Source organism: Megascapheus bottae, chromosome 11, assembly GCF_031878675.1.
Source record: "Megascapheus bottae isolate mThoBot1 chromosome 11, mThoBot2.hap1, whole genome shotgun sequence".
Taxonomy (NCBI): domain Eukaryota; kingdom Metazoa; phylum Chordata; class Mammalia; order Rodentia; family Geomyidae; genus Megascapheus; species Megascapheus bottae.
In genome coordinates this window covers 63,644,806-63,656,103 of record NC_143519.1, presented here as the reverse complement: position 1 = coordinate 63,656,103, position 11,298 = coordinate 63,644,806, and the positions used below count along the sequence as shown (strand labels likewise).

At 44.1% G+C, this 11,298-nt stretch overlaps 1 protein-coding gene across 2 annotated transcripts in view; it reads right to left on the bottom strand.

The window, feature by feature from the left end:
• Positions 1–10,253, bottom strand: part of Mphosph8 (M-phase phosphoprotein 8) — a 39,930-nt gene extending 29,677 nt beyond the window's left edge. The window contains exons 1-2 of one of the 2 annotated variants that reach the window (XM_090342434.1): positions 9,947–10,253; positions 5,619–5,774 (exon numbers count right to left, since the gene is read on the bottom strand). In XM_090342434.1, coding sequence (XP_090198560.1) covers positions 5,619–5,774; positions 9,947–10,156 — 366 coding nt within the window. In that variant the 5' untranslated portion in view covers positions 10,157–10,253. The remainder of the gene's footprint in view (positions 1–5,618; positions 5,775–9,946) is intronic. The other variant, XM_090342433.1, reaches the window with a different exon arrangement.
• Between the last annotated feature and the right edge of the window lie 1,045 nt (positions 10,254–11,298).

Here is an 11,298-nt window from a genome sequence, read left to right as displayed (position 1 = left end):
GCGCCCAGCTAAGATAATGTATTTTAAGATCTGAGATCCCAGAATGTTCTTAAACTTGCTGCTATAGTTCATAGTAACATATGGAACAAGCAAACTGTATACAAAGCTTTCTAATGTTATAAAATCTGAACCATTTCTTATAAAAACATATTTCCTACGCTAAAATTAAATAGAAACTTAAGAATAAGATATTTATATGATTACAAAAACACTGTACAAACTATTTTAACTTCCCATTTTCCTAAACTGTTTAATCCTAGATAACTTGAAGGTAGAAAAAAAGAGAAAAGACACTCTACTTAAAAAATGGCCCTGAGCAACATGTTATAAATTGACAGTTTGAACTGGTCTCTTTGTATAGCTACTTAAAAGGTAATAAAAATAAATGGAAAACTGTATGAAGATTTCCCTATAGCGATACTTTTAGAATTTTCCTGAATCAGACCGGGAGTTTGGCCTAGTGGTTAAAGTGCTTGCCTAGCATACACGAAGACCAGGTTTCGATTCCTTGGTACCACATATATAGAAAAAGCCGGAAGTGGGGCTTTCTCACTCACATCTTAGAGGAGGCCCTGACCGGTCAGTATGATTCTCGATGCTAGGCGCGGAATAAAACTCTGTTTAACTTAACTTCCAAATTCCACTTTTGTGTCAGACTCGTTCCTTTGATCACGGACCCTAACATTTGGGGGCCTTGTCTGGGATCAAAAGATGAGGACTGAGCCAGCATCAGAATTTTGAACAAAACCTCTGGAGCAATCTCCAGCAGGCCCATGGAGAAGGACAGCAGATCCTCATTCAGATATAATTTTGGCCCTCACCAAGTTCCAGTACTGGGCCTTGAACTCAAGGCTGAGCACCGTCGTTGGACTTTCTCAAGGTTAGAGATCTACCACTTGAGCCACAGCACCACTTCTGGCTTTTTTTTATGTATGTGGTACCGAGGAATCGAAGCCGGGTCTTCGTGGACAAGCACTTCCACTATGCCAACCCTCCAGCAAATTATTTTTATTTTTTAAAGAATTTACAACATTGATTTTCACATAATATTTCAAACAATGTGTTTAACAAACATGAAGGGAGTCTAAAAAAAAAAAAGAAAAAGCCGGAAGTGGTGCTGAGGCTCAAGTGGTAGAGCTCTAGCCTTGAGAAAGTCCAAGGACAGTGCTCAGGCCCTGAGCTCAAGCCCAGGACTGGCAAAAAAAAAAAAAAAAAGAATTTTCCTGAATCATCCCGTAAAAAAAACAAATGACTAGTACAGTATTACAACAACATATATAGCAAAATAGTGGTCACGGTTGGTGGGGATTGAGTCTTGTAACGTGTTTGATATACAAATGGTCTTCAACACTACTCCCATGAGGGGAAAAAACTTCAAATAAACTGTTAAGCAAAGGAAGGTAAATAAAGACAGGTTAACTTAAGATTAAATATGAAATCATGTGTTGGATCTGTAATAACACTGCGAATTGTAATGAAAAACATTTTCTCCAACTGCACAAAAATAAGTTGCTTATACCATGGACAAACAAGTGATTTTTTTTAATGTAAATTTTAGTATCAGGGTAGTGTTTAGAGGGGTTACAGTTACATTCATAAGGTAGTGAGTACATTAATTTTTGAACACTGTAATCCTTTTCATCTTCTTTTCCCACTTCTCCTCTCCCTACCTCCTTTACAAATTGCAAAGTTCATTTCCAAAATATTGTCTTGTGAATATTGCTGTTACACTGGTACATGCTTTATCCTTTGTCTCACCATTTTGTCTTACCCCTTCCCTTCCCTGATTCAAATAAACAATAAATGTGTATTATGTGCAATTCTTTATCCCCCCCCCCTATTGGTTTATCCTCTGTTGCTGCTATATCTGACTGTATTATATACAAGTGAATTTTGTACGTGTTTTTCATTTCTTTTCTCTTCTTTCATTATAGCTGAACAATAGTAGGGTGAAGTTAATCAAGATGTCATAACATAGCATTTTAATTGAAACTCCTTTGTACAACTACTTAAAGAGATGAATGAATATTTCCCTATAGTGGCATCAAGGCAGAAAGATGAAGAATACCACAGTGCTTTATAAATCTTCCTAATACCTAATACTTCCATTACAAAAAAAAAAAACAACCAAGCAGGATGAAGTGGCTCACGCCTATAATCCTAGCTACTCAGGAGGCTAAGTTGATCTAAGGATCACAGTTCAAAGCCAGCAAAGGCACTAAAGAATGTTGAGACTCTCCTTTTCAATTAACCTCTAGAAAATGGGAAGTAGAGCTGAGGCTCTAGGGGTAGGACGGCAGCCTTGAGCTAAAGAGCTCAGGGATGGTGCCCAGGCCAAGTTCAAGCTCCATGACCCAACAAAAAAAAAAAAAAAGAAAAAGAAAAGAAAAGCTACATATATAATAAAATAAATTACTTGGAGCTAAGGATCTTATTTGATCTTCAGTATTGTACCTTTCCCTCCCCAAAGTGAACTATTTTAACTGGTAGCAAAATGTAAGATAAGACAGGTTAACATAGAAATATGAAAGCAGGGGGGTGGGGGGGGAGGGTAATGGGACCAAGACATGTGGAAGGGTATCAATGTATGTGAATTAATGCACCTTCTATCTGGCAAATAGCATGTTACCCTTTTATTAAATACAATAAAAAAAATAAAATATAAAAAAAAGAAATATGAAAGCATATATTCTGTCAATGACACTGTGAGCAATTTTTTCCAAACATAAAGAAGCAAGCTACTCACATTTTCTATAAATAAATTTATGATGTATCTTTACTCTACCTTCCCTTTTCCCTTCCTTTTTCTCCTTCCTGTTCTCTCTTTTTGCCACTACTAGGGCTTGAACGCAGAAGTTACTTGGCAACTTAAGCCTTATCTCCACCCTACACTTCCCTTCATTTTCATGATTTTTTTTTTTTTTACAGTGCTAAGGATTGAGCCCATGGCCTTGTGCATGCCATAGACTTGTTCTACCACAAAGCCACACCCTCAGTCCTTCTTTCTTAGGTTTCACACCAAGGAAATTATTAACCAACTAACTTATCTTCCACAGTTTGCATGCTGAAGATCTCCTAAAGGTCTGTGAGTTTAAAGGATGATGTTACCAGATGATAGTGGCACTGTTACTGCATCAGGCCTAGGAGGAGATCCTTAGGTCATCAAGAGGATACCCTCAGAGGATGAGGAACCCTAGTCTCTTTCTGCATCATAGCTTATGCAGGGAAGGAATGTGCCACATGTTCCCCAACACTGCCAGCCAGGTAGGTCTTGAACTGGAACCTCCAAATCAATGAGCCAATTTAAACCTTTCTCTGTACAATTTAATTATCTCAGTTATTTCATGACACTGTAAGCTGAGTGACACAACATTCTTCTATGCTTATTTACCTACTGTTATTGTAGGCTGGCAACAAGAACAGATCAGCAAAAATCACTGAAATCCGTCTGGGAGAAAAACTAGTCATATGAAACTTTCACTAGGGGAGCCAGAAGCATGACCTTGTAGTAGAGTTCTTGCCTATAGCATACACAAAGACCTGGGTTCAATTTGTCAGTACCACATACATAGGAAAAGCTGGAAGTGGTGCTGTGGCTGAGTGGTAGAGCTTTAATATTGAGAAAGCCCAAGGACAGTTCAAGCCTCAGGACTGGCAAAAAGACAACAACAACAAAACCCAAAACACTTTCAATAAGGCTAGAAATGTGGCTTAGTGCCTGCCTAGCATGCATAAAGCCCTGGGTTTGATACCTCAGTACCATATAAATAAAAAAAAGCTGGAAGTGGAGCTGTGGCTTAAGTGGTATGTGCCAGCCTTGAGAATGCCCACATTCTGAGTTCAAGCCCTAGGACTGGCAAAACAAAACAGTACAAAGTAAAACTTTCCTTAAGTGCTACTATAAATTTTATTTTAGAAATGTGGCTCAGGGGGCCAGGAGTTTGGCCTAGTGGTAGAGTGCTTGCCTAGCATGCACAAAGACCCGGGTTTGATTCCTTGGTACCACATACATAGAAAAAAGCTGGAAGTGGTGCTGTGGCTGAAGTGGTAGAGCTTTAGCCTTGAGAAAGCCCAAGGACAGCACTTAGGCCTTGAGTTCACACCCCAGGACTGGCAAAAAAAGAAAAAAGAAATGTGGCTCAAGCAGTAGAGTGCCAACTTAGTAAGTACTAGGCAAAAAGAAAAAAGTGAAAGAGAAGTAAAAAGATTCTGTTGAAAGATTATGCATACTGATGGCCCACACCTGTAATCCTAGCCACGCAGGAGGTTGAGATCTGAAGATTGAAATTCAAAAGTCTGAGACTCCCATGAATTCTCCAATGAACTTAAAAAAAAACTAGGCCGGTAGTTTGGCCTAGTGGTAGTGCTTGCCTAGCATGCACAAAGACCTGGGTTCAATTTCTCGGTAACACATACATAGAAAAAGCCAGAAGCGGTGGTGTGGCTCAAGTGGTAGTGCTCTAGCCCAAGGACAGTGCCCAAGCCCTGAGTTCAAGCCCCAGGACTGGCAAGCAAAAAAAAAAAAAAGCTCAGGGGCAGCACCTAGGCCCTGAGTTCAAGTCCCAGAACTGGAACAACAAAAACAAACAAACAAAATCCCACAAAGAACTGTTGTGTGGGATACCAACAAGAGGTAGGTAGTCAGACAGATGGTGAGTAAGAATGAATATGGTTGGGGCAGGGAGTTTGGCCTACCAGAGTGCTTGCCTAGCATGCACAGAGACTCAGGTTCGATTCCTTGGTACTACATATATAGAAAAGCTGGAAGCAATGGTGTGGGCTCAACTTACCGTGAGAAAAAGCCTAAAGATAGTGCTCAGGCCCTGAGTTCAGTCTCCAGGATTGGCAAAAAAAAAAAAAAAAAAAGAATATGGGGAAAGGGAATAAAGAAGAGTGATAGAAGGGGTGAGTTTAAGACATATTATGTGCCATGTATGACAATGTCACAATGAAACTACTACTTTGGGGGGAGAGTGATGGATGAGCTAACAATGATAACGATGAACTGAAGTTGGTCACCAGCGGCTAATGCCAGCAACAGCAGCTACTCAGAAGGCTGCGATCTGAGGATCACGGTTTGAAGTCAACCTGGGTAGAAAAGTCCGTAAGAATCTCATCTCTAATTAACCAGCAAAAGAAGCCAGAGAGAAGTGTGGCTTAGTGGTAGTGGTAGAATGCTAGCCTTGAGAGAAAGGATAAGGGACAGTACCCAGGCCCTGTGTTCATACTCAATTACAGGCACTGTAGACATAAATTGATATGCTGACTTGAAACCACTAAGTCTAACTACTTAAAGATATTAAAAAAAATTTTTTTAAGGCCTTACTACTTTTTTTTTTTTTTTTGCCAGTCCTGGGCTTGGGCTTAGGGCTTGAGCACTGTCCTTGGACTTTCTCAAGGTTAGCACTTTACCACTTGAGCCTCAGCACCACTTCTGGCTTTTTGCTATATATATGGTATACTGAGGAATTGAACCCGGGTCTTCATGCATGCTAGGCAAGCACTCTACCACTAGGCCAAACTCCCAGCCCCCAAGCCTTACTACTTTTATACAACTAAATACACTAATAAACAATCATTTAAAAAAGAAAAAAATAAAGATGCAGTAAACACAATACCTGAAGATCCTTCTTCAATGCTTTAGCTTTGTTATCTGAAAGTTCCTTCTTAAATTCAAGAAGAACTTCTTTACAGTCCTCCAGGTGAATCTCAGGTTCCCAGGTGTCATCATCTGATGCATATCCTTTCCACCGTACTTTATAAAGGATCTTACCCTGTGATGCAATTAAAATCAAGCATACTGCTGACTATATTGCCAAAAACATACAACTGCTGAGAAAAAAACTTGAAAATTGCTTCTAAATGGAAAATCACATTTTTAGGTATGTATATTCCTCTCCTGAACACAAATGGCTTAAGGAAAATCAGTACCACTGAATTAATTTTTTTCAAAACAAAGAGGTGAAAGCTTTTTTAATATAAATTATATGAAGCAATGTGGAATGATGGAAAAGCAATAAAAAAAAAGAACAGGGATGGATCAAATTATTATCTTTGGGTGACTTTTATTACATAAGAAAAAGGATAAGATTAAAAAATAAAAACAAGGAGCTGGGAATTTGGTCTAGTGGTTGCCTAGCATGCCTGAAGACTTGGGTTTGATTCCTCAGTACCACATACAAGTGACAGAGCACTAGGATTGAGGAAATCCCAAGGACAGGGACCAGAACTGACAAAATATCATTCAAATATGGCAATTGAGTTGAGTTTCTTCCAACTATTACATTAATATATACTGGAGGTTTTAAGATATTGTAAGTACATCTATCTATTGTCAGCTGTGGGGCTTGAATTCAGGGCCTGGGCACTGTGCCCGAGCTTTTTTTACTCAAGGGTGGGGCTCTAACACTTTGAGCCACAGCACCACTTCTGGTTTTCCCGCCCAGGCTAACAAACTATAATGCTCAGATATCAGCCTCCTGAGTAGTTCCAATTACAAGCATGAGCCACCAGTGCCCAGTTTACATGAACTCTTTAAGTAATAGGATTACTTCCTAATACCTTAAATATGAAGTATGAGTGTTAATGTAAGGTGAAAGATACAGATCAAATTATTATCTTTGAGTTTTATTACATAAGGTAAAGTATAAGATTAAAAATGAAAAACAAGGGGCTGGGAATTTGGCCTAGTGGTAAGAGTACTTGCCTAGCAAGCACAAGGACTCAGGTTCAATTCCTCAGTACCACATACATAGAGAAAGCCCTAAGTGGTGGTGTGGTTCAAGTGGTAAAGCTCTAACCTTGAGAAAGCTCAAGGACAGGGCCCAGACCCTGAGTTCAAGGTCCAAGACTGGTCAAAAAAAAAAAATTTAAGGGCCGGGAGTTTGGCCTAGTGGTAGAGTGCTTGCCTAACATGCACGAAGACCCGGGTTCAATTCCTCAGTACCAAATACATAGAAAATAGCCGGAAGTGGTGCTGAGGCTCAAGTGGTAGAGCTCTAGCCTTCAGAAAGTCCAAGGACAGTGCTCAGGCCCTGAGCTCAAGCTCAGGATTGGCAAAAAAAATAAAAAATAAAAAAAAATGTGTGCGAGGCTTGAAAGAAAAGCTTTCAGGACTTATGTCAATACCTATGCAAAATATCTGAATAAAAGATGACTGGCTGATTACTTTTGAAGAGAAGTTATCCTGGGGAACATCTCTGAGGAGCTTAAGTATATTATAGAAAATGATCCATTGAGCCGGGAGTTTGGCCTAGTGGTAGAGTGCTTGCCTTGCATGCTCGAAGACCCGGGTTCGATTCCTCGATACCACATACATAGAAAAAAGCTGGAAGTGGTGCTGAGGCTCAAGTGGTAGAGCTCTAGCCTTGAGAAAGTACAAGGACAGTGCTCAAGCCCTGAGTTGAAGCCCAGGACTGGCAAAAAAAAAAAAAAAAAAAAGAAAAAAGAAAAGAAAATGATCCATTGAGCCAGGCATGGTGGCCCAGGCCTGTAATCCTAGCTACTCAGGAGGCTGAGATCTGAGAATCAAGGTTCAAAGCCAGCCCAGGCACAAAAGGACCTGAGACTCTTATCTCCAATTAACCTCTAGAAAACGGGAAGTGGGGCTCGGCTCAAGGGTAAGGGGGTAGCCTTGAGCTGAAGAGTTCAGGGACAACACCCAGCGCCAGGGGTAGTATCAAATGGGCTAGAAAAATGATACATGTAAACATTTAAAAAATAAACTGGGTGAAGGTGGCTTATGCTACCTAAGGCCTGGGACCTGAGAATTACGGTTCAAAGCCAGCACAGGCAACAACAAAGGCTGTGAGACTCTGAGTCTCTAACCACCCAAACCCAAAACTGGCACTGTAGCTCCAAGTGGTAGAATGCTAGCCTTGAGCAAAAGAGCTCAGGGACAAGGCCCATGCCCTAGGTTCAAGCCCACTTCTGGACACAAAAAAATAAGGAAGGGTTGATATTGTGGTTTAAATGTTGGAGTGCTTGGCCCTAAGTTCAAATCTTAGTACCACTAAAAAAGAACTCGAAAGCTGTATTATCAAATGAAAGTAAATTAATTGTAGCTGGTTGTGATGGCTCAAGCGTTGGAAAGCGAATATCAAAGTTTGAGCCAGCAGGACAAGTTCTCAAGACTCCAATAACTGGCACAATAGCATATACCTGTCATACACAGCAACACAAGGGAAACCAAAGTAGAAGAATTACAACTCAGGCTGGATGCTGGTGGTGACTAGCTAGACAAGAAGTTGAGATCTCAAAATTGTGGCTCAAAGCCAGCCTGGGCAGTTATGTCTGAGACTCTTATCTCCAGTCAATCTGCAAAAAAGCCAGAAGTGGAGCTCTGTTTCAAGCAGTAGAGTGCTAGCCTTGAACAAAAAAAGTTCAAGGAGGGGGCCAGGGGACTAGTGGTAGAGTGCTTGCCTAGCATGCACAAAGCATTGGGTTCAATTCCTTGGTATCACATAAAACAGAAAAAGCCAGAAGTGGTGCTGTGGCTAAAGTGGTAGAGCTCTGAGACTTAAGACACCCAAGGTCAGTGCTCAGGCCTGGAGTTCTAGCCCCAGGACTGGTGGAAGGAAGGATGGAAGGAAGAGGGGGGGGGGAGCAGAGAGAAGGGAGGAAAGGGGGAAAGGGGGAGGGGGAAAGGACCTGCCACTTCAATAATCCTTCAGCCTCCCAAAAGCAGGGATTACAGGCAGAGGCATCAGGACGTCCAGTGTTTAAAAACTAGCATTTTTAGCACAAGTTTGTTACTGAAGTTTGCCTCCTTCACTAATTTACACCTTTAGTTTCACTCACTTTAGACTAAATAAAACACAAGACTTATTTTAATTCTAAAGATAATACCTTTAATCTCAGTGTGGTAGTACCCAGCTTTAAGGTTAGCTGAGGCAGGAAGAGTGTAGGAGGCCAGTGGGGGCTAACAAAAATCAAAGGCTAGGAAAAACAGAATGGGGAGTTCAGGCATGGAGTGGGCTTTCAAGTTTACCATATGGTTACAATCATGTTGTGTACACATTAAGAAAGGTAAAGGTGGCTTTACCTTTGGGTAAAGTGGACTGGAAAGGGGGCAACACAGGGGTTTGACCTCAAGGCTCTACACTTGCTAGGTTACTTGAGCCAAGCCTAAAGGCTTTTTTTTTGGTGTATTGGTACTGTAGCTCAAACTCATAGCCTCAAGCTCACTTGGCTTGTTGGTGGTTAATTGGAAGGACCTCTCATGGACTATACCCCTTGGGCTGGATTAGAACCCTGATCCTCATCTCAGTCCCCTGAGTAGCTAGAATTTCAGGTCTTAGCTATCAGCGCCTAGCCCAAACCTTTAGGTTAATTTTAAGGGCTCTTAACATTAGCTGTCTAGGACTGGGATGCCCAGGTGACAGGATGCCTAGCACAGACGAAGACCTAGGTTCGATTCCAGGGTATCACATACATAAAAAAAGCTGGAAGTGGTTCTATGAGCTCAAGTGGCAGACCACTAGCCTTGAGAAAGCCCAAGGACAGTGCTCAGGCCCTGCGTTCAAGCCCCAGGACTGGCCGAAAACAAACAATAAAAAACATCAGCTGTCTTGGTGGGACTGGGATTTTACTCTGGGGCCGAATGAAACGATCTTTAAGTCGTGTAATTCTGGTTTTATAAAACAACGGCGAGGTGCCAGCTCCGGATGAGAACGCGAAGGCAGCAGCGCCCGGGCTTTCTCAAGGCGGGAGCATCTTCGCAGGCGCGGCACCGGGGTGGCATTCTGTGTCTTCTGTTCCTCGAGTTTCCCCGGCCGCGGCGGGCCCGGCCGGCAGGCGCTGCGCCGCGTCCCCGGGCGCCCCGCCCGGCCCGGCCCGCACTCGGGACTCCGCGGCCCTCCCGACCCACCCTCGCCGGGACCCTCCATTCGCCGCTCGCACCAAAGCCCTTTCCTCCCCGCACGGCCACGCATGCCCCTCCACGCACCGCCTCGGTCTTCATGTCTAGAATCTTCTCCACCTCGAACACATCCTCTCCGTCCTCCTCGCTTTCCCCAACGGCCTCTGTTCCTTTCGTGGCTGAGTCCTTCTCGCCATCTCCTCCTTGGACTTCTCGCCACTCACCAGAGCTGTCCGGCCCTGACACAGGTGCTGCGGCCAAACTCGTTCCCTCCACAGCCGGCGTCACTGACGCCATCGCGGTAAGTTCCCAAACCGCCGAGAAAAACAACCTCGGCGCCGCCTCGTGCTTCGCGAACACCTCAAACCCGCTACAGCGGAGTGACACGGCCTTGAGGAAAATTAGCCAATGGTGGACTCGGGGTTCTGGAGTAACACCTGCACTGGCCAATCACGTGAAGGCGAGTGCGCCAGGCCACGCAGAACCTACGGGAAGCGGGTGGGCCGGCCCACGGGCGCCCAGGGCGGAAGAACGCCACCGGGGGCGGGGCCGAGTGGGTGGGCGGGCGGGGCTGCAGCTTGGCCTGGGCTCCGCTGACTCCGGGGGCGGGGCGGAGTGGGTGGGTGGGCGGGGCTGCAGCTTGGCCTGGGCTCCGCTGACTCCGGGGGCGGGGCGGAGTGGGTGGTGGGTGGGCGGGGCTGCATCCTGGCCTGCCTCCGTGGACGGGGGGCGGGGCCGCCGCCTGGCCTGCCTCTGCTGCGGTCTGGGGGGCTGGGCGGTGTCGCCCTGCCGCTCCCGGCCGCTCTCCCCCGCTCCCCCTGTTGCTTACTTCCTGCAGGAGTGACCCCGGGACTTCCTAAGATCCAGGTTTCGGTGGGGTGCCTCCGGCTCAGCCCAGCTGCAGAACAATGCCCTGGAAATCATTTATATACATATACAAATGTATGGCTCGGATTTGCTGGACCTGTTTGGTTATTTTAGTATTGTTTAGAAGATAAGGAAATTTGGCTGTGGGCGGCCTCTGCAAGTCATGCGTTTAAACTTCAGTTCTACAAGAAAACAAAAACAAGTCTCCCAAATTCTGGGGGGTTTGGGTTTGTTTTGGGCCTAGCCCTGAGCGTCTTTTGCTCAAGGCTAGTGCTCTGCCACGTGAGCCACCACACCACTCTGCTTTCTGAGTAGCTTCTAGGAGGTAAGAGTCGCGTGCATTTTTCCGTGAAAGCCAGAAGAGCTGTGTGTGGCTCAAGTGGTAGTCACCTTTGAGCAGAAAAGCTAAGGAACAGACCCCAGGCCTTATGTTGAGTTCAAACCCAATACTAGCGCACACAGAGAAAGTACTTATAAGAAATACCCGCCTTCTCACAGCACAATAATCATTTGGGCAAGCGCAGAGGGGATACTTTTCTAATATATGCTGCAGTTTAGACCAAAGAGAGCAC